This window comes from Peromyscus eremicus, chromosome X, assembly GCF_949786415.1.
Source record: "Peromyscus eremicus chromosome X, PerEre_H2_v1, whole genome shotgun sequence".
NCBI lineage: Eukaryota > Metazoa > Chordata > Mammalia > Rodentia > Cricetidae > Peromyscus > Peromyscus eremicus.
In genome coordinates this window covers 133,217,827-133,241,750 of record NC_081439.1, presented here as the reverse complement: position 1 = coordinate 133,241,750, position 23,924 = coordinate 133,217,827, and the positions used below count along the sequence as shown (strand labels likewise).

At 38.1% G+C, this 23,924-nt stretch overlaps 1 protein-coding gene across 1 annotated transcript in view; it reads left to right on the top strand.

Annotated features, from left to right (window-relative positions):
- Positions 1–23,924, top strand: part of F8 (coagulation factor VIII) — a 149,690-nt gene that overhangs the window by 33,024 nt on the left and 92,742 nt on the right. The window contains exons 9-11 of the mRNA XM_059251568.1: positions 161–254; positions 2,255–2,469; positions 6,130–6,280. Of these exons, the coding sequence (XP_059107551.1) occupies positions 161–254; positions 2,255–2,469; positions 6,130–6,280 (460 nt within the window). The remainder of the gene's footprint in view (positions 1–160; positions 255–2,254; positions 2,470–6,129; positions 6,281–23,924) is intronic.

Genomic DNA, 23,924 nt, shown 5'->3' with positions numbered 1-23,924 from the left:
TCCTTTTCATGAAAAGAATGAATATATTGAGTTTTATTAAGGGCTCAGACTCCTGTAATGTGGATATAGGAAGCTTTTGATTTTCTGGAGCTAGGCTACAGTTTGCTTGTTGATCCTAGTCATCTTAGGATTTGATCTCATATCTCACCTATACTTTCAGATTATATTTAAGAATCAAGCAAGCCGACCATATAACATTTACCCTCATGGAATCACTGATGTCAGCCCTCTACACTCAAGGAGATTGCCAAGAGGTAAGTAGTATCTCAGTTTATAGGTCTTTCTTGATGTAGATACACTTGAGGTACAACTCCAGCTGTTGACACACGATTTTGTTTTTGTTTTTGTTTTTATTTTTTTGTTGTTGTTGTTTTTTGAGACAGGGTTTCTCTGTGTAGCTTTGGAGCCTGTCCTGGAACTCACTCTGTAGACCAGGCTGGCCTCAAACTTTCAGAGATCTGCCTGCCTCTGCCTCCCGAGTGCTGAGATTAAAGGCGTGCGCTGCCGCCACCACCACCTGCCTGACACACAATTTTTACAATAATTTTACATAAGTCTTTTTTGCTTTTTCTAAACATTGATTCTAAAGATAATAAACTTTAAAAATAGTATTTGTATCATTTTAGTAATGCAAGGTCAAGGTCATTTTATCAATTTGTTTACCATAGAACTAGGTAATATGCTGTGGTTATTTTCTTGCCCATAATCCTAATCATTTTATTATTAAAACAAAATAGATTCTTTTATATGCAAGAATATGCAAATATTCTTATTTTTCTGTTATTTGTAGTAAGAGGTAAATTTGTTCAAACTAACATGTTAAGAAAACATGTGAGGGAGGTGAGGGAGAAATGCCTGACTCCCTAAACCCTCCCATCCTTACCCCCACCCTCCCCACCCTTTGCTGCCTGTGGCAGGTGGGAAAGCAGGTCCTGAGGTCATGAGAACAGGAGAGCTGGCCCTGCCCCTCACCAGCTGCAGCACTTGGGATAGCATGCCCTGCACCTCAACTGGGCAACACAATAGAGCTGGCTTTGGTGGCATAGGTGTGTGTGAGCCAGCCCTGAAGGTGAACCTGTCCTGCCCCTTGTTCCTTGTTGCATATGGTGAACTAGCCAGGACAGTGCTGGAAAGCCCACCCCAGTGGTGAGAATGAGGAAAAGCTGGTGAGCTGACCAACCCTGCAACCACCCAGGCCCAGAACCAGGGCTATGAGTTGGCCCAACCCAACATCCACCCCATTTATGATCTGTTGGAGCACGTGAGGGGTCAGTCCTGCAGACCCAAAGCTGTAGGATCTCCATGACACAGGCAACAACAGGGTATCCCAGAGGAGTCCCGGTGAGGGCCCAGTATCGATAGTGTAGCAGAGACCAGAGGTCTCGAACCAGACCAATGACTCATTGCAATGAACACTTGCAAGCAAAGATATATGAACTAAAGGGTATAATGTGTGACTCACTGTGTCACAGTACAGCTTCTACAATGAGGTTTTTCTTTTTTTTCTTTTCTCTTAAATTTTATTTTATATTATTTGGGGGGGGCGGGTTTGCAAGGGCAGAGGGCAGATACGAAGAGATGGGGAAATGAATGGGATCAAGATGCATGATGTAAAAACCACAAAGAATCAATAAAAAGTTTTTTTAAAAACATCTCCTGGGCCTATTTTTATTGTATAAAATAATTTTTTGAATCTTCAGTTTACAGCAGGTATCATTTTACTTTCTGTTTACTGAAAATTTTCACCTATACATATGGGTTAGTAGTTCCCTTGAAATAAAAACATGATTATTGTTAAAAGGGGAACTTTAGATACATTTAACTTGACAGAATTTACTTGAGAAAAGTAATAATTCATGAATTAATTTTGGACTACAAATGATTCAGAATGCTTCACCTCACCACACATACCCACAGACTGTATTTACAGACAGAGAACAGAAAATGACATAGAAATAACCTGATTAAATGCTGTTAGCAGTTGTCTTGTATGGTGTTTTCACAGCTTCAGCCTTAAATGGGCTGGAGGTTCAGCTGTTATGATTTGCTAAGACTCAGCTACTTGTTACAAGAGTATACTTCCAAGTTAAAATTGTTTATATAACAAGTTAGGTTGCAGTTTCTATGCACAGAAACCTTTAACACAAAGTTGAAACACGTATAGAAGCAGGTTTAAGCCAAACTTAATTCAACATTACTAAATATATAGCTCGCTATACTCTAATTGATCTATTTCTATTTTGGGTGTGGGTAGGTATAAAGCATGTGAAGGATTTGCCAATTCATCCAGGAGAGATATTCAAGTATAAATGGACAGTTACTGTAGAAGATGGACCAACTAAATCGGATCCACGGTGCTTGACCCGCTATTATTCAAGTTTCATTAACCCTGAGAGAGATCTAGCTTCAGGACTCATTGGCCCTCTTCTCATCTGCTACAAAGAATCTATAGATCAAAGAGGAAACCAGGTGAGATCTTCCCTTACCAAGTATTAAGTTTGAAACTAAAAGTGAAATAAAATGCCTATGAACTTATAGATATTCCCTATACTCTCTTAATATAGGTACCTCTATAACCTGTAGAAAATATAACCCAATAAAAGTGATTAAGCTGAGTTCCACTTAGCTTTTATTAAATTAAGTTTTCTAAGAAACTTGCCTTTTGGATAAACAGAAAAGCCAGGACACTAGATTCTTTCTATAATACTCAGTCCCAATCTGAGATTTTACTTCCCCTCAAGGACCTTGCCCATTTTTACCTGTCCAGTTGCCACCTACATTTAGATAGCCAATTTTATTTGAGGCAGGGTTTCAGGTATCCCAAGCTGGCCTTGAACTACTTTTGTAGCTGAATATGTCATTGACTTCTGGTCCTCCTGCCTATACCTTCTGAATACTGGAATTACAAGTATGTGTCAGTTTATGCCCAGTTTGTACAGTACTGGGGATCAAGCCCATGGTTTTGTGCATGCTGGACAAACATCTACCAACTGAAATACTCTCCCAACCTCTGTAATTTTTTAAACCTACAAATTTATGTCTACAGCCTATGTTTCTCTCCTGACATCTCATCATGAATGAATCAAAAGCACCTTAAAATTAGCCATGTACGTGACACATGCCTCCAATCTCGGTAAAGGGGGGCTGAGTTAGGTGAATTTTGAGTTCAAAGCCAGCCTGGAATACATAGGAACTTCTAGGCCAGCTTCTCCTATGAGCAAAACCCTGTCAGAAAACAAAAGTAGTACATATGTAACATCTACAACACTATGTGACATTTAGTAAGGAGCAAATATTTGTTGAATAAAATAGAGGAAAATATAAAACTATTTTGATTATTGTTAGAATTTAGACTATTTCCACTGCTTTAGAAAATTATCTAAACTGGGCAGTAGTGGCACATGCCTTAATCCCAACACTCAGGAGGTGAATCTGTGAGTTTAAGGCCAACTTGGTCTACAGAGTGAGTTTCTGGACAGCCACATCTGTTACACAGAGAAACCCTGTCTCAAAAAAACAAAACAAAAAGAAAAGTGTCTGAGTAAGAAAAACTTATTTTTTTACAAAAATCTTATTTCTTGGCTCCAGAAGAACTTATTGCTATATTTTGAGCTTGACTATGCATTCATTTTGGCTATTTAGGATACATAAATTTGCCATGGTCCATGGCATAATACAGCAGATAGAAATTAATAATTCAAATGTCAACCCACCAGATGAATAATTCTCTGATGGAGGAACCTTGTTTCAAGCAAGGCTTACGAGGCCACAGACTCTGAATATTGTTTGCTTCTGTCTGTAATTTCACATGTGTAAAAACTGCTGTGGACTCTCCCCACCAGCTGTACTGCATGTTTCTATATCATGGTTACATCTCATCTTATGGACATTTATTCTGTGGACTGTCTAAAAGATGGCTCCTCATTAAACGATATTGCCCATCTAATATTAATATTGTTAGCTTACACAGGGTTTGATGAATAAATATATATACAAAGAAATACTGCACAAGTCAGGAATTACAAATCCCTGAGAACTGTTTTATATCAGAGCTCAGGCTGACATAGGAAAACAGTTGAGTCTAGACTGGCTAAATTCCTTTAATCTTTATGCTGAGAATTACAGTTACAGGTTTCTTGTACATCATTAGGTGACACAAAGCTTCAAAAGAGCTTTAGATTAGACCAGGTGTCTTGCTATCACAAGGTCACACAGCTGAGTTGCCTGGCTAGGTTGTAAATACAAACACAGCCCTGTTATTACTAGCTGGCAAATGATTTAGTCCTTTCACCCATTCCTGACCTCAATTTGTAAAAATATATTCTGACTAGTCAAGGCTACAGAAAATAACTTAACTCTAGCCCCTAATGAGGGCTATAGGTGTTCTTAGGTAATCAGAAGTTACATACAAGATAGGAAAATATATTTCAAGATTTAAAAATGCTTTTATTATCACTGTGCTATTGGAGAATGTCCTAGTGAGCTCATGTTAAGAAAATTAAGGCAAACCTGAGTTCCTACCAAAGCATTTATGACACAGCTCTTTTTCTGTAAACACTTCTAGAAAGCCCAGTGTTTCTGCTAATCACAAAATGTTAGATAATGTAATAACTGATATATTTGCTGCTGCAGTTGTACTTTACAGCCAATTAAGAAGTTGAGATTTACTACTTGTAAGTATTGGGATGACTCTGTTTCTTATCATTTACTGAACTGTGACCTTAAAATGTAACTCCTACATTCAACATAAAAGTTTCTCTTAAATATATATATATATATATATATATATATATATATATATATATATATATATATACAGCTGTAAGAATAAAGAGAGAGAGCTGGGTAGTGGTGGTGCATGCCTTTAATCCCAGCACTTGGAGGCAGAGCCAGGCAGATCTCTGTGAGTTCAAGGCCAATCTGGTCTACAGAGCGAGATCCAGGACAGGCACCAAAACTACACAGAGAAACCCTGTCTCAAAAAAAAAAAAAAGAATAAAGAGAGAGACTTCATAAGAAAATAGACAGAGAAGCCTAGATAAAAAAGAGAACAAACACAAAAATAAAGTTACCATCTGCCATGGATGGTCTTTCTTTATGCTGTGAATATGTATTGTTACCATTGGTTAATAAAGAAGCTGCTCTGGCCTATGGCAAGACAGGTTATAGCCAGGCAGAAAATACAAGGAAAGATACAGAGAGGAGGAAGGCAGAGTGGGGGCAGACATGATCCAGCTGCCCAAGGAGCAACAAGATGCCAGCAGACCGGTAATGCCAAGGCCATGGGGCAAAATATACATTAATAGAACTGGGTTAATTTAAGATGTAATAGCTAGCTAGCATGAAGGTATAACATATGGTATACAAATCCAGAGTAGTGGGACTTTGAACTTAATATTTGGATATGATTAAATATCTGTCCAAAGAATGTTTCATAATTGTACTTTTCCCACCAGCTTTTGGAAGATGACTGATGTAGATATTCTCCAATTTCCTCTTCAGCATTTTGGCTTTTGCAACTATGGGTTATACAAAATGAAATTTACACATATGAAATTTAGATATTAAATCTTATACTCAATTAGCAGGTGAAACTCATGAATTTGGCTCACTATACAAAGTGCTATTCTAAGATATTGAATTTTTTAGAACAAAATCTTTAAGGTATCAGTATTATTCATTGTTCATCCTGTCATATCTGAATTCCTTTTTATATTTTTAGTTTACTATAAGCTGGTAGGCTTATGTAAAGATAGTTGCAAGATAGGAACTTAGGAATGGTTTGATTTTATTTAACTTGGATGACTTATCTTTAAGATCTATATTTCTCTACATTAAACATGGAGAAAATGAGGCTATAAACTGTACCAGTATATGATCTTGGGTCCAGGAAGAATGAAATTTACTCAATCTAGCTACTTTCCGCCTTGAGGTTGCATTAGTTTTAAACATATATTCATCATTCAAAATGCCTATCCCTCTTCCAAGACATGCCATAATAGTGACTGTTCAGAGGAAATGAATTGAGCCAAAGGGTTAGTATATACCATCCCTCCATCCTGCACAGCTAGCTCCTACCTACAATATGAGTGGCATTTCCTTCTCCCTTTTAATATATGTTATTAACAGATGATGTCAGACAAGAGAAATGTCATCCTGTTTTCTCTATTTGATGAGAACCAAAGCTGGTATATCACAGAGAACATGCAACGCTTCCTCCCCAATGCAGCTGATACACAGCCCCAGGACCCTGAGTTCCAGACCTCCAACATCATGCACAGTAAGTAAAGAATCACTTATAGCTGGGTGGTGATGGCACACACCTTTAATCACAGCACTCGGGACGCAGAGGTAAGCAGGTCTCAGAGTTTCAGGCCAGCCTGGTCTACAGAGTGAGTTCCAAGACAGCCATGGATACACAGAGAAACCCTGTCTCGGGAAACAAAAACAAAAAAAAGAATCATTTATATTTAATGCACATCTGGTAAAGGGAAATTGACAGCCCCAACTGATATCTAAATAATATCTGTTATGAATGGACTATAAATAAATATGTATCTGTGACCATATAATGCATATTTTAAAAATCCACTAACCACTTTTCCTTTCAATATTTATTTGGCTACCCTGGCCTTTTAATTTGTATTTTATCTCTTATATTACTCCTTTTCACCAACTATTCCATACCAAGATAACTCATTTCAAAATACTTTCTTTTTCTTTTTTTATTAAGAGATTTTCTATTCATTTTACATGTCAACCACAGATTCCCCTGTCTTCCCTCCTCCCACCCCCCAGCCTTCTCCCCTAACCCTCCCCCCATTCCCACCTCCTCCAAGGCAAGGTCTCCCATGGGGAGTCAGCAGAGCCTGGTACATTCAGTTGAGGCAGGTCTAAGCCCCTCCTCCTTGCACCAAGGCTGCACAAAGTGTCTCACCATAGGCACTAGGTTCCAAAAAGCCAGCTCATGCACTAGTGACAGGTCCTGGTCCCACTGCCTGGGGGCCCCCTAAACAGTTCAAGCTAAACAACTGTCTCATTTATCCAGAGGGCCTAGTCCAGGCCATGGGGGCTCCTTAGCTATTGGTCCACTGTTCATGTGTTTCCACTAGTTTGGCTAGTTGTCTCTGTTATTTTTCCAACCGTGGTCTTGATATCTCTTGCTCATAGCATCCCTCCTCTCTCTCATCGATTGGACTCCTGGAGCTCCACCTGGGACCCGGCTGTGGATCTCTGCATCTGGTTCCGTCAGTCACTGGATGAGGGTTCTATGATGTCAGTTAGGGTATTCAGCCATCCAATCAACAGAGTGGGTCAGCTTAGACACCCTCTTGACCACTGCTTGTAGTCTATGATGGAGTCATCCTTGTGGATTCCTGGGGACCTCCCTAGCACTGTGCTTCTCCTTAGTCCCATGGTGTCTTCATTTATCATGGTATCTCTTTGCTTGTTCTCCCACTCTGTTCCTGATCCAGCTTGGACCTCTCGCTCCCCTAAGCTCTCATTCACCCGTACCTTGCCCTCCATTACGCACCCTCACCCCCAGTTTGCTCATGTAGATCTTACCCATTTCTCCATCGCTGGGCAATCCCTGTATCTATCCTAGGGTCCTACTTAAAAGCTACTCTCCCTGGAGCTGTGGGTTGCAGTCTGGTTATCCTTTGCTTTACATCTAGTATCCACTTATAAGTCAGTACATACCATCTTTGTATTTCTGAGTCTGGGTTACCTCACTCAGGATGATATTTTCTAGTTCCAACCATTTGCCTGCAAACCTCATGATGTCATTGTTTTTCTCTGCTGAGTAGTACTCCATTGTGTATATGTACCACATTTTCTTTATCCATTCTTCAGTTGAGGGGCATCTAGGCTGTTTCCAGGTTCTGGCTATTACAAACAGTGCTGCTGTGAACATAGTTGAGCATGTGTCCCTGTGTTATTATTGAACATTCCTTGGGTATATGCCCAAGAGTGGTATAGCTGGGTCTTGAGGTAGATTGATTCCAAATTTTCTGAGAAACCGCCATGCTGATTTCCAAAGTGGCTGTACAAGTTTACATTCCCACCAACAGTGTAGGAGAGTTCCCCTTGCTCCACATACTCTCCAACATAAGCTGTCTTCAGTGTTTTTGATCTTAGCCATTCTGACAGGTGTAAGATGGTATTTCAGAGTCATTTTGATTTGTATTTCCCTGATGGCTAAGGATGTTGAGCAATTCCTTAAATGTATTTCAGCCATTTGAGATTCTTCTGTTGAGAATTCTCTGTTTAGCTCTATTGTAGATGTAACCAACCTTCTTATTAAATAAGAAACACAGAACCAATGCAAAGAAGAAAGCCAAGAGGTCAGAGCTAAGAGCTAAAACTTACCCTTCCTCCTGCAGTGGTCCGACCTCTCTGAACCAGAACTACCCCTGTGTTAAAGTCTTTATATAGAGTTCCTGTTCTGCCTTTTCATTGGTTGTAAACCCAACCACATGACCGCCTCGTCATTGCCTGTCTGTATAGGCCTCCAGGTTTTCCATGTTTGGTATTGAGATTAAAGGCATGTGTATCCAATAATGGCTGTATCCCTGAACACACAGAGACTTACCCAGCTCTGCCTACCAAGTGCTGGGGTTACAAGTGTACGCCACCACTGCCCTGCTTTCCTATGGCTTGCTAATAGCTCTGACCCCTGGGCAACTTTATTTATTAACATACAAATAACATTTTAATACAAATAAAATATCACCATATTTCCCCTTTTCTATTTTAATAAAAATGAAAAAAAAGAAAAAGCTTATAACTAACATAAGAAAAACTATATACAAAAGTACAATAACTATATACAATATATACAAGTAATAAATACCTAAACAATGTCTAGTTCATTTGTATTTGACAAATTCAGAGAAAATAATTCCATTATCTATTCTATTGTATCTAATTCACTTTCTATCCTAATTAATCTTCAACTATAACTAACTAATCTTCAACTCCCTCAGAGACCCAAGAAGGGAATAATATTAGCTAACAAAAAAATAAAAACAGGAAGTATATGCAAGCAACTTCCAAAAAATTGTGAGTTGACAGAAACAGCCAGCTGCCTGGACAATCATCTGAGGCTTCTCCGCAGTGTTGGGGCATCATCTTCAGCCTATAGGCTTAGCGTATTTGACAGACTCATTTGTGAAGTAGGATGTACACAAGGTCAACAGTTCAACCTCACATTGGGTGAGAGCAGTCTATATACCAGAAACACCTGAATTCCACTACCGTCATGTCATGATTCAGGATTTTAAATTCTGGAAATTGTTGATGGTTTTTTAATTCAGCTGTCCATTCTTCTTGGCTATGTGTGTATGTGGCTTCATTTCAGCATCCTGTTCTTCTCCACATCCCTCTATTAAGTGCCATTCTACTGTTGAGAGGTGTGAGCTTAATTACTCTTCAAGAATAACTGTTTCAACTACCTTCCCATTGCACATCAGAAGCCATCGGCCCACTGCCTGTTAAGCTGCCTTCGAGGAAAAGGGCACTGTACCTTTCCCGGATTGCAAAGGCCACTTCAGGGATGGTGCCATATTGTCCTGGCCTCAGAAGATGCCTTTTGATAAAGCCATAACCACACTTGTTTTGACGAGAATCAGTAGTCCTTTGTTTCGTGTCCTGTCTGTCCTGTTTGTCAGCAGTTAATTTGAGGATACTTTGTTGTCCAGTGGCTAACTTTTGCCACAATGAAAGTTAACTCCAACTGCAGTTTTTTCAATGCCCATATTTTCTCTGAAGTAGATTGGTACTGTCAGGAGCCGACATGCCTCATAGTCATAACAAAAAAAGAAAAATTTTCTAAGTTATTAAAACATTTTAAATGCCATATTCTGTAGATCTCTGAAGGGTTTAAAGATAGCCTGTCTATCTAAAATATATCTACTCAATCTTGAAAACATACCTAATATAACTACAAGTTCTATTATAATGTCTAACTACTAACTTTCATTTCTTTATATCCTAATAGTTGGTAATAACAACATTCAAGGATCAGAAAATTGCATTACATTGTTAAATGAACGGTACAATTAGAAATATACATATAGTATTTTCTAACAATATCAATTTCAATATATATAATTTGTATACAATATAAAACAATCCAATCCAATGTAAAGTATTTACATTTTTCTTTTCTTCTCTTTCTTTTTTTTAAAATAAGAACCTTAAATCTAATCTCCTTTGCTTAGCCCTTTTCCTATCCCTTGACAACAACTTGTAACCAACCCCCCTAATCAATGAAAATTATCCCAGACCCCAAACCCATTAAAAGACCAAAAAAAACCACCCGCCCCACACTACCTCTTTGGGAATGTGGGCATCGTATTCTTGAAATTGCTTCCTGCTGGGTATGGACGAAGGTATCTTTATCTTGAAAAGAAAAATTTTAGGTTAATTGTCAAATTCTAAGAAAGGTAACTATATCCTTCATTATCCAGTCTATATAATATGCCAAAATTCAGGGTTTATCTCAAATCCTTATTCAAGTAGTCTTTGAGACTGGATCATCTCAGCTAGCTCTCTCAAAATTGCTCTGAGCAGTTTGTAGTTCAAAGCTGATCTGTAGATGATGTTTGTCAGCTTAGTGATGTTATTATTGTCCACGTGGAATTGTTGTTGTTGTGGGGCCCCATCTTCTTCCTGGAGACTTCAGTTGATGTTAGGCCTGACCGTGATTTCCTGCAAAAAACTGATAAGAGACTTGAATACAAAGACTATATATGTGGCTTTTTAGAATTAGTTAGTACTCTATATGACCATTTATATCTTAACAAAGTTTAAAATGTATATATATATATATATATTAATCTTGTAAATTTTGATATAAAATTCATACTTTGAGAAAAGTTTAAAGAATCAGAATGGAATCAAAGAGTTGAGATTAGTAATAGAATAGTCCCTTAATTAATTTGGCTTTTCTCCTGTCCCATAGCAGAAGATGGCTCTTTTCTTCTGGCATGATACAGGGAGTTTGCATTTTCCTTTTAACACCATGCTTGAGTTTAAAGAAGGAGAGAGCCATTCTCCAACTCCAAAGTCAGCTTTAAATTTTAATTGAACTGGGACTATTAGGAGACCAATAGTGTTAAATCTTTAAAGAAAAACAGAAACAAACATTTAGGAAGACATAAAATTTTTTAGATAACATACCCATACGCCGTTTCACTCTGTTTCTTAGGATAGATGATTTGTCTCTTTTCTTCAGTTGTCTCATTTGTCTAGTGTTCTTCAAATTCCTTAACCTTCATTCTCCTAAAAGACAAAAACAAAAACCTTTCCCCAAGATTTTTTGGGGATGTTCCTTTTTGACAAGTTATTATCTGATTAAATGAACAAGCATGTGTTACTGGTGTAAGTTAGTTTAAATTGGACGTTTATGATAGTTGAAGAACTATCACCTCCTCTAATTAAGAGGTCTCTCTTCTTCAAATTGAACCTTTATCAATTTTGATGGTACCCACAACTTATCTTCTCCTGTAGAAATAAAAGCAAAACCTCATCCCCAATGTAACACATATCCTGGTTTCCATTCTGAGGTCAGCACATCCTTAAAGTATATAGGTTGATTTAATTCTGTAGTTTTTTTCTATTATCCAATGTCTCTCTGCAGCTGGTGTTCCTTTCTCATTGGTATTGAGAAAATTCAAAGTTAATAGAGCATTATGTAGTCTATTTCTGGGTTTTTTTGTTACTCCTTTTTGTTTATTTAGCATATCCTTTAGAGTTCTGTTTGATCTTTCTATAACTGCTTGACCTGTAGGATTATGTGGTATACCTGTAATATGGTTTATATTATAATAAGCAAAAAACTGTTTCATTTTAACAGAGACATATGATGGAGCATTATCAGTTTTGATTTGTGCAGGTATACCCATGATGGCCATAACCTCTAGCAAATGAGTGATTACAGAATCAGCTTTTTCAGAACTCAAAGCAGTTGCCCATTGAAATCCTGAATATGTATCAATAGTGTGGTGTACATATTTCAGTTTTCCAAATTCTGCAAAGTGAAACACGTCCATCTGCCAGATTTCATTCCTCTGAGTACCCTTTGGGTTACATCCTGCTGGTAATGGCGTTTGATTGTAGAAGGAACAAGTAGGACATTTCTTTACTATTTCTTTGGCTTGTTGCCAGGTTATGGAAAAATCCTTTTTTAAACCTTTACTATTGACATGATGTTTTTTATGAAATTCTGAGGCCTCCAGCACATTTCCTATCAATAATTTATCAATCTCATCATTGCCTTGTGCTAGAGGGCCTGGCAGACCAGTATGGGATCAGATGTGAGTTATATATAAAGGATGACTCCTTTTTCTGATTGTATCTTGTAATTGAATAAATAGTGAAGTTAATTCTGAAGCATCGTGGATAAATTTTGCAGTCTCAATATGTAATACCACTCTTTCAGCATACTGAGAGTCAGTTACTACATTGAGAGGTTCTGAAAAATCCATTAATATCAACAGAATAGCATACAATTCTGATTTTTGAACTGAATTATAAGGACTTTGAACCACTTTACTTAAATTTTCTGATTTGTAACCTGCCTTTCCTTGTTTGTTGGCATCTGTATAAAATGTATGAACTCCAGATATGGGTTTTTTCCTCACAATTCGATGCGAAATCCAATCAGCTCTCTTTATAAGATCAATTCTATTGCTCTTGGGATATTTGCTGTTAATTTCTCCCAAAAAATTACTACAAGCTTTTTGCCAAGCTTCATTTTCTATCCATAATTTTTCAATGTCCTCCTTAGTTAAAGGTACGACAATTTCTGCTGGGTCTATTCCTGCTAATTGACGAAGTCTCAATTTTCCTTTCCAAATCAAGTCAGAGATTTTTTTCCACATAAGTTTTTAATTTTTTATTTGGTTTATTTGGTAAAAATATCCATTCCAATATAATATCTTCCCTTTGCATTAATATTCCTGTTGGGGAATGCCTAGAAGGTAAAATAACCAAAATGCAATCCAGCTTTAGATCAATACGATCTACGTGCCCTTCATGTACTTTCTTTTATAGCAAGGCCAATTCTTTCTCAGCTTCAGGTGATAATTCTTTTGGACTATTCAAGTCCTTGTCACCTTCTAAAGTTTTAAACAAATTATTCAGTTCATCATTTTTTTACCCCAACAATAGTTCTTAGATGAGAAATGTCTCCAAATAATCTTTGAAAGTTATTAAGAGTCTGTAGTCTATCTCTCCTAATTTGCACCTTTTGAGGTCTAATTTTTTTGAAGTTCTATTTTATATCCTAAATAATTAATAGAATCTCCTCTTTGTATCTTTTCAGGAGCAATTTATAATCCCCAACAAAGCAAAATTTTCTTTACTTCTTCAAACATTCTTTCTAAAGTATCTGCATTTGAGTCAGCTAATAAAATATCATCCATATAATGATAAATTATAGATTTAGGAAACTTTTTACGTATCACTTCCAATGGCTGTTGTACAAAATATTGGCACAAAGTTGGGCTATTCAACATTCCCTGTGGGAGAACCCTCCATTGAAATCTTTTAACCGGTTGAGAATTATTATAAGTAGGCACTGTGAAAGCAAATCTTTCTCTGTCTTTTTCTTGTAAGGGTATTGAAAAGAAACAGTCTTTTAAATCAATAACTATGAGAGGCCATCCTTTTGGTAACAGAGTAGGCAAAGGAATTCCAGATTGTAGAGAGCCCATTGGCTGAATTACTTTGTTAATTACTCTAAGGTATGTTACCATTCTCCATTTACCAGATTTCTTTTTAGTAACAAATACAGGAGAATTCCAAGGGCTGGTTGATTCTTCAATATGATGAGCATTTAACTGTTCTTGTACCAGCTCTTCTAAAGCCTGGAGTTTCTCTGTTGTTAAAGGCCATTGCTGAACCCATACAGGCTTGTCTGTTGACCATTTTAAAGGTAGAGCTGTTGGTGTTTTTGGAAGATTATCAGTTGTTGTGCTCTGTTCTTGTATGACATAGATGGCTGGTGAGCACTTATTAGAATAATATCTTTTAATATTTCTCTCAGAAACATGTACTAATTTATGATTTGTTTCTGAGATTGGAGGTCTATTAATCTGAGTATTCCATTGTTGTAACAAGTCTCGACCCCACAGGTTCATAGCTATGTTAGCCATATATGGTTTTAATTTTCCTTTCTGTATTTCTGGACCTATACATTCAAGCCATCTTGCACTTTGTTTCACTCGAGATAATGTCCCAATTCCTAATAGTTGTACGTTTACCTCTTGAAGAGGCCAAGTTGGATGCCAAAATTCTGGTACAATTATGGTAATGTCCACACCTGTGTCTACCAGACCAGACAACGAAACACCATTTATCTTTATTGTTAGTTTTGGTCTTTGTTCATTAATAGAAGTTTGCCAAAAAAAATTTCTTGATGTTTTTTCCTGAATTTCCTATTTTCTCTGTTTCATCATCTTGACCAACATGATTTATTCCAATAGACATTTGGTTATTTAGTTGCTTTGAATAAGGGTTTCCTCTACAACTGCAGGAAAGGTTTGAACTGGATTTACTGTGGGGGCCTGCCTGAGGCCCCTCTGGGAGTTTCCCGAAGCTCGAGGCAGAGGATTACCCTGTCTGTCCCTTGTTGATCTACATTCGTTGGTCCAGTGTTTTCCCTTACCACACCTTCTGCATACTCCAGAAGGAAGGGGCATTCTGTTGCCAGTGTTTCTTGAAGAAACATTATTTCTACGAATGACCTGTTTACAATCCCTTTTCAAATGTCCTTGCTTTCTACACCCAAAACATCTAACATTTCTCAAACCTTTTGAAATTGCTTTCCCTACCCACATATCATCATGGTCATAAGCCTCAACATTAACTGTGTCTCTAATCCAATCTTCCAAAGGTGCAGATCTTGCCTTTAACAGCCTGATTATTCTTTTGCATGCTGCATTTGCATTCTCAAAGGCCAAAGATTCGATTATTATCTGACTAGCCTCTGAATTCGGGACCATTTTTTGTACTGCTGAAGTTAATCTTTGTAAGAAATCTGTGAAAGATTCTTTTGGGCCCTGTATAACCTTTGTAAATGACTCAGTTTTTTTACCTGGTTCTTCAACTCTGTCCCATGCATTCAAAGCTACCGTTCGACATAGAACTAGGGTTTGGACATCATATGAACATTGTGTTTGTACTGAAGCATATTGGCCTTCTCCAATAAGCTGATCCTGGCAGACTTGTATTCCACTATCCCTCCATTGTTTTTCTATATTTTTAGCCTCATTATTGAACCACATTTTCCACGGGAGATATTGTCTGGGTTCAAGAACAACCTGTGCCAAATCCCGCCAGTCCTTTGGTAGAATCCTATTACAAGTTGACCAGGTGTTTAACATTTGCTTTACATATGGGGAGTGCATGCCATAAGATGCTATTGCCTCCTTAAATCTTCATAAGTCTAACATTTTAACTGGAACCCAAGTATTTTGTTCATTCTCTTCATCAGGTAGCTGCTGTATGGCTACCAGATAAATTAAGGTGTGAAAACTGGCTTTCTTTCTGTAACCTTATGATCCAATTTTGAAACAACTTCACTATTTATTTCTTCTGTCTGAATATGAATTTCTCTAGAATTCATTTTTACCGGTTTAACAGGTTTTTCTAAGACTGTTATCCTGGCGCTTAAATTGACTATCTTTTTAAATAGTAAAATGAGGATAAGAAAAGTAATAAACTGAATAATTCGATCAATATTAATCTTTTCATATAGTTGTTCCATTGTCATAGTGCCTAAAATTTCAAACAAAGCCCAATTTTCTTCCAATGTACACATAAAGCCCTTTTTTTTAATGTAGAAAAAATTCTCTTTTAAATAGATATGTTAATTGACTTACCAAGTCTGGGTAGAACAGTAGAATCCCAGGGAATTTCAAAACAGCCACCTGTTGTTCAAGGTGTGAATCCAGAGAGAGAGAGAGAGAGAGAGAGAGAGAGAGAGAGAGAGAGAGAGAGAGAAAGCGAAAGCATAGCCACTTGAGCCCAGTCAAGCTTTGGCTTTACAGGCAGGGGCCCTGTTTGGCAGGGCAGGCCTGAGTTGTTTGTAGCAGTTGCAAGTAGCTCCAGCTGCGGGTCAGTCAACCCTAGGCCCGAGCTAGGGAGCCGGGCCACCCAGGCCGGAAACCGGACCTGCTGCCAAGCCAAGCTAAGCAGTTTTTAATGGATTCTTGTCACGTTGGGCACCAAATGTAGATGTAACCAACCTTCTTATTAAATAAGAAACACAGAACCAATGCAAAGAAGAAAGCCAAGAGGTCAGAGCTAAGAGCTAAAACCTTACCCTTCCTCCTGCAGTGGTCCTACCTCTCTGAACCAGAACTACCCCTGTGTTAATGTCTTTATATAGTGTTCCTGTTCTGCCTTCTCATTGGTTGTAAACCCAACCACATGACCGCCTCGTCACGGCCTGTCTGTATAGGCCTCCAGGTTTTCCATGCTTGGTATTGAGATTAAAGGCATGTGTATCCAATAATGGCTGTATCCCTGAACACACAAAGACTTACCCAGCTCTGCCTACCAAGTGCTGGGGTTACAAGTGTACGCCACCACTGCCCTGCTTTCCTATGGCTTGCTAATAGCTCTGACCCCTGGGCAACTTTATTTATTAACATACAAATAACATTTTAATACAAATAAAATATCACCATACTCTATGGCCTATTTTTTAATTGGACCATTAGGTATTTTGATGTCTAGTTTCTTGAGTTCTTTATATATTCTGGATATCAGCCCTCTGTCAGATGTGGGGTTGCTGAAGTTCTTTTCCCATTCTGTAGGCTGTTGTTTTGACTTATTGACCATGTCTTTTGCCCTAAAAAAAGCTTCTCAGTTTCAAGAGGTCCCATTTATTAATTGTTTCTCTCAGTGTCTGTGCTGCTGGTGTTATATTTAGAAAGTTATCTCCAGTGCCAATGTGTTCAAGACTACTTCCTACTTTCTCTTCTATCAGGTTCAGAGTAACTGGATTTATGTTGAGGTCTTTGAGCCACTTTGGACTTAAGTTTTATACATGGTGACAGATATGGATCTATTTGCAATCTTCTACATGCTGACATCCAGTTATGCCAGCACCATTTGTTGAAGATGATTTCTTTTTTCCATTGTATACTTTTGGCTTCTTTGCCAAAAATTAGGTGTTCATATGTGTGCAGATTAATGTCAGGGTCTTCAATTCGATTCCATTGGTCTATATGTCAGTTTTTACACCCGTACCAAGCTAGTTTTACTACTGTAGCTCTATAGTAGAGCTTGAAGTCAGGGATCGTGATGCCTCCAGAGGTTGCTTTATTGTACAAGATTATTTTAGCTATCCTGGGTTTTTTGTTTTTCCATATGAAGTTGAGTATTGTTCTTTCTATGTCTGTGAAGAATTGTGTTGGGATTTTGATGGGGATTGCATTGAATCTGTAGATTGCTTTTGGTAAGATTGCCATTTTTACTGTTAATCCTACCTATCCATGAGCATGGGAAATCTTTCCATTTTCTGATATCTTCTTCAATTTCTTTCTTCAGAGACTTAAAGTTCTTGTCATGCAGGTCCTTCACTTGCTTAGTTAGAGTTACCCCAAGGTATTTTCTATTATTTGCGGCTATTGTAAAGGGTGATGTTTCTCTGATTTCTTTCTCAGCCCATTTGTCATTGTATATAGGAGAGCTACTGAGTATTTTGAATTAATCTTGTATTCTGCCACATTACTGAAGGTGTTTATCAGCTGTAAGAGTTCCTTGGTCGAATTTTTGGGGTCACTTATGTATACTATCATACCATCAGCAAATAGTGAAAGTTTGATTTCTTCCTTTCCAATTTGTATTCCCTTGATCTCCTTTTGTTGTCTTATTGCTCTAGCTAGAACTTTGAGTCCTATATTGAATAAATATAGGGAGAGCAAACAGCTTTGTCTTGTTCCTGATTTTAGTAGGATCGCTTTGAGTTTCTCTCCATTTAATTTGATTGTGGCTGTTGGCTTGCTGTAAATTGCCTTTATTATGTTTAGGTATGTTCCCTGTATTCCTGATCTCTCCAATACCTTTATCATGAAGGGGTGTTGGATTTTGTCAAAGGCCTTTTCAGTATCTAATGAAATGATCATGTGTTTTTTTTCTTTCAGTTTGTTTATATGGATTACATTGACAGATTTTCATATGTTGAACCAAACTTGCGTCTCTGGGGTGAAGCCTACTTGATCATGGTGGATAATTTTTTGATGTTCTTGGAGTCTGTTTGCCAATATTTTATTGAGTATTTTTGCATCAATGTTCATGAGGGAAATTGGTCTGTAATTCTCTTTCTTTGTTGCATCTTTGTTTGCCTTGGGAAGCAGAGTAACTGTGGCCTCATAAAAGCAGTTTGGTAATGTTCCTTCTGTTTCTATTGTGTGGAACAATTTAAAGAGTATTAGTATTAACTTTTCTTTGAAGATCTGGTAGAATTCTACATTGAAACCATCTGGTCCTTGGCTTTTTTTGGTTAGGAGAGTTTAAATGACTGTTTCTATTTCCTTAGGGATTATTTCTGGTGATATTTTAATTGTGCTAAAATGTGATTTTATTTGTATGTTAATAAAGTTTGCCTGGAGATCAGAGGTCATTAGCAAGCCAGGAACAGAATTCAGGTGGTGATAGCCCACGCCCTTAATCCTATCACATGGCAGGCAGAGTCTCTGTGTGGTCAAGGACACAGCCAAGCATGGTGACCCTTGAGCCTTTAATCCCAGTACCAACCATAGAGACCAGGAGGTCTGTATAGACAGGCAGTGACGAGGAAGTTATGTGGCTGGGCTTAGAGCCAATGAGCAGGCAGAACAGGAAAGCAATTAAACTCAAGACACACAGGAAGAAGGTCTCTCTCTCAGAAGGACAGCAGCGAGTGGTAAGATAAGGTGGTCTTGGCTCTTCGCTAGTGCTTAGATCTCTTGGGCTTTTAACTCTTTATTTGTCTCTGTGTTTCTTATTTAATAAGACTGTTTAGAATTTCGTCTACAGTTATTGGTCTATTTAAATAGTTTATCTGGTCTTGATTTAACTTAGGAATGTGGTACCTATCCAGAAAATTGGCCATTTCCTTTAGATTTTCCAATTTTGTGGAGTACAGGTTTTTAAAGTATGACCTGGTGATTCTCTGGATTTCCTCATTGTCAGTTGTTAAGTCTCCCTTTTCATTTCTGATTTTGTTGAATTGGATGTTCTCTCTCTGCTTTTTGGTTAGTCTGGATAAGGGCTTGTCTATCTTGTTGATTTTCTCAAATAACCAACTCTTTGTTTCATTGATTCTTTATATTATTCTCTTTGTCTCTATTTTATTGATTTCAGCTCTCTATTTGATTATTTCCTGGTGTCTATTCCTCCTGGGTGACTTTGCTTCTTCTTGTTCTAGAGCTTTCAGTTGTGCTGTTAAGTCACTACTGTGAGATTTCTCCAACTTCTTTATGTGGGTATTTAGTGCTAAGAATTTTCCTCTTAGCACTGCTTTCATAGTGTCCCATAAGTTTGGATATGAGTACATTCATTTTCATTGCTCTCTAGGAAGACTTTAATTTCTTTATTTCTTCCTTGACCCATTGGTGATTCAGTGGGGCATTACTCTGTTTCCATGAGATTTTAGGCTTTCTGTAATTTGTGCTATTGTTGAATTCTAACTTTGAGTCATGGTGGTCTGATAAAATACAGGAGGTTATTCCAATTTTCTTATATCTGTTGAGATTTGCTTTGTGATTAAGTATGTGGTTGATTTTCGAGAAGGTTCCATGGGGTGCTGAGAAGAAGGTATATTCTTTTTTCTTAGAAGAGAATGTTCTGTAGATATCGATTAAGTCCATTTGAGTCATAACATCAGTTAAGCCCCTTATTTCTCTGTTAAGTTTTGATCTGGCAGATTTGTGCACTGGTGAGAGTGGGGTGTTGAAGTCTCCCACTATTAATGTATGGGGTTTTGTGTGTGATTTAAGCATTAGTAATGTTTCTTTTACATATGTGGGTGCCCTTGTGTTTGGGGCATAAATGTTCAGAATTGAAACTTTATCTTGGTGGATCTTTCCTGTGATGAGTATATAATGCCCTTCTTGGTCTCTTTTGATTCATTTTAGTTTGAAGTCTATTTTGTTGGATATTAGGATAGCTACACCAGCTTGCTTCTTAAGACCATTTGATTGGAAACACTTTTCCCAGCCTTTTACTCTGAGGTAGTGTCTATCTTTGAATTTGAGGTGTGTTTCTTGTATGCAGCAGAAGGATGGATCCTGCTTTCATATCCATTCTGTTAGCCTGTGTCTTTTTATAGGTGAGTTAAGTCCACTGATATTAGGGGATATTAATGACCAGTGGTTATTCATTCCTGTTATCTTTTGGTGATAGTGTGTGTATATTTCCCTTCTTTGGGATTTACTGCTGTGGAGTTATCTTTTCCCTGTGTTTTCATGGGTGTATCTGACTTCCTTAGGTTGGAATTTTCCTTCTAGTGCTTTCTGTAGGGCTGGATTTATAGATAGGTATTGTTTAAATCTGGTTTTGTCTTGGAATGCCTTGTTCACTCCATCTATGGTGATTGAAAGTTTTGCTGGGTATATTAGTCTAGGCTGGCATCCATGGTCTCTTAGTGTCTGCATTACATCTGTCCAGGTCCTTCTGGCTTTCAAAGTCTCCATTGAGAAGTCAGGTGTTATTCTGATGGGTCTGCCTTTATAAGTCACTTGGCCTTTTTCCTTTGCTGCTCTTAATATTCTTTCTTTATTCTGTAGGTTTAGTTGTTTAATTATTATGTGGCAAGGGGACTTTTTTGGGGGGTCTAGTCCATTTGGTGTTCTGTAAGCTTCTTGTATCTTCATAGATATTTCCTTCTTTAAGTTGGGAAGTCTTCTTCTATGATCTTGTTGAATATATTTTCTGTGCCTTTGAGTTGGCATTCTTCTCCTTCTTCTATCCCTATTATTCTTAGGTTTGGCTTTTTAATGGTATCCCAGATTTCCTAGACATTTTGTGTTATGACTTTTTTGGCTTTGGTATTTTCTTTGACTGATGAAACTGTTTCCTCTATTGTATCCTCTACACCAGAGATTCTCTCTTCCATCTCTTGAATTCTGTTGGTTATGCTTGCATCTGTTTCCTGTTCATTTACTCAGATTTTCTATTTCCAGCATTCCCTCTGTTTGTGTCTTCTTCATTGTTTCTATTTCCCTTTTCTGGTCTTGAACTGTTTCCTTCACATGTTTAATTGCTTTTTCATGATTTTCTTGGCTTTCTTTAAGGGGTTTATTGATTTCTTCCAATTTTATTTGTCTTTTCCTCAATTTATTTATTGATTTCTTCCAATATTTTGTTTGTCTTTTCCTCAATTTTATTTTTTATTTTTTCTTGAAAGGCCTCTAGCATCCTCATGAAGCTATTTTTAAGGTTGCTTTTTTCTGCTTCTTCTACCTTGTGATGTTCAGGTCTTGCTGTTGAAGGAGGGCTAGGTTCTGGTGACACCATATTGCTCTTCTTGTTGTTCTATGTATTTTTGCCTTGATGTCTGCCCATCTCCTCCTCTAATAGGTATAAGAGGTGCCTGTGTGAGCGAGTTGCTATTGGTCCACTCTGTGCTTGTTTTGTCTGTGTCTCAGGGGGCCTCTCTGGGTCCAATCTGGGCTCTTGATCTAATTAGAGCTGGCAGATTCTGTATCTCAGGGAGCTGCTCTTGGCCTAACCCAAGCTAATTGATTCTTTGAATCACGGAGCCGCTCCTGGCCTTATCAGGGCTCTTGGTCCAGTCAGAGCTAACAGATTCTGTGTCTCAGGAAGCCTCTCTTGGTCCAATGAGAGTTGGTAGATTTTACATCTCAGAAAGCCACTCTTGGTCCAATGAGGGCTGGTGAATTCCCTGTCTCCAGAAATTACTCTTGGTCCAAGGTGAGCTCTTGTTCCAATGAGAGCTGGAGGTTTGGTTTCCATGCCTCAGGAAGTTACTCTTGGTCCAATGAGAGCTGGTGGTTTGGTTACCATACCTCAGGAAGTTACTGGGGTCACAGGCGGGTGGGTATCGGGGCAGGGTGTGGAACTTGCAGATTGCAGGGTCCAATGGGGCTTTTGGTGGGGGGGGCCTTCCCTAGGAGTTTTCCCTGCTGGCTGGCAACTGGGCGGAGTTGGGTAGGGGTTCCCAGAGACAGGCTGTGTCCCAGGTCCTGGGTCCCAGGGGCAGGACTCTCTGGGTGTGAGACGAGTCACTCACCTCTTGGTCCAATGAGAGCTGGCAGTTTGGTTTCCATGCCTCAGGAAGTTACTGGGATCACAGGCAAGTGGTTATCAGGGTGGGGTGTGGAACTTGTAGATTGCAGGGTCAGATGGGGGGTTTCAGTGGGGGAGGCTTCCCACAGGACCTTTCCCTGCTGCCCAGCAACTGGGGCAGAGTTGGGTGGTGGTTCCTGGGGACCCAAAATATTTTCTTATTATTATATAATCATATACTACATACATGGTATTAGCCTTTCCATAATGTTAGATTTATCTCCTCACTTTCTGAGATCAAAGTGTCAGAAGACTTAGTTTCTTCTTCAGTCTCTCTTTAGCTTTTAAATGTTGTCTTGTCCCTATACCCTTGCATGATCTTCTCTCTGTACCTGTCTTTCTGTATTGTATCCATCTCTTCTTATAAAGAACTTAAGATCTACACTAATAACCTTATTTGAACTAATTTTCTCTTTAAAGACCTATTTCCAAATACAGTCACATTTGGAAGTATTGGAATTTCAAGCATCAACATGAAAATTGGGGGAACACAATTCAGCATATAAATTATTCATGTGTATTTTTATATATAAATACATATCTGAATAGCTAAAACATAGTACAGATTTAATCTTACTATACTACTAGGAAAATATTCCATCAGTGAGACAGATAACATGGCATACCTATCAAACTGCAAAATTAGGAGACCATTATTACTAGTGGGTATGGGTAAAAGGGGACTGCCATACAGTACTAGTAGGTAACACTAATAGTTCTTTTGAAGACTACCTTACATATTAAATTTTTAAATATATGCTTTTGAAGTCCTGATTCCCATTGGGATGGAATAAGCACATATCACCCTGTCTATTTCATATAATGTAACTATAATTCCTAACCAAAACTTGGAAAAGCTGCCTAAGAACAGAACCTTTAAAAGTTATGTTGTAGGTTATACTCACCTTCCACTATGTGCCTTCTATCAGAATTCTATGCCCCTTATCTCCTAATGTCAGTCCTTAGCTTCAAGTTGAGCTGTGCCTCACATTTAATTTGAATTTCTGGTAATAGTTGCCTATTATATTCTAGAGCCATAGTACTTTATTATCCCTTCTTCTAAAACTTTTGGTGCTTGATGTTGCACGAATCCTAAATGGTCTTATAATAAAAACTTGGAACCAGATATCAGGGTGAAAGCTGAAAAATCAGAGAAGTAGAGCAAGCCACAGCCACCACCTATTGCCTCACCAACTCCTCTGCCTGAAAAAAGTGTGAGTTCCTGCCTCCTCCCACCTTATATTTCTTTCTCTGCCCAGCCATATCACTTTCTGTCTCAACTTTCCTAGTGCTGGGATTAAAGGTGTGTGATCCTAAGTGCTGGAATTAAATGTGTATGCCACCACTGCCTAGCTCTGTTTCTCTCCTAGACTGAGTCAATCTCGTGTAGTCAAGGGTGGCTTTGAATTCACAGAGATCCAGATGGATCTCTGTCTCCTGAGATTAGGATTAAAGGTGTACACCACCACTGCCTGACCTCTGTGGCTGGCTCTGTCCTCTGATCCATGCAAGTTTTATTTATTAGTTACAAACAATATAGCACCACATTTTATAGTCCCTTCAATTGCATTTACATTTTTTATATACTCAGAGACATGGATTATTTTGTCAAGAGT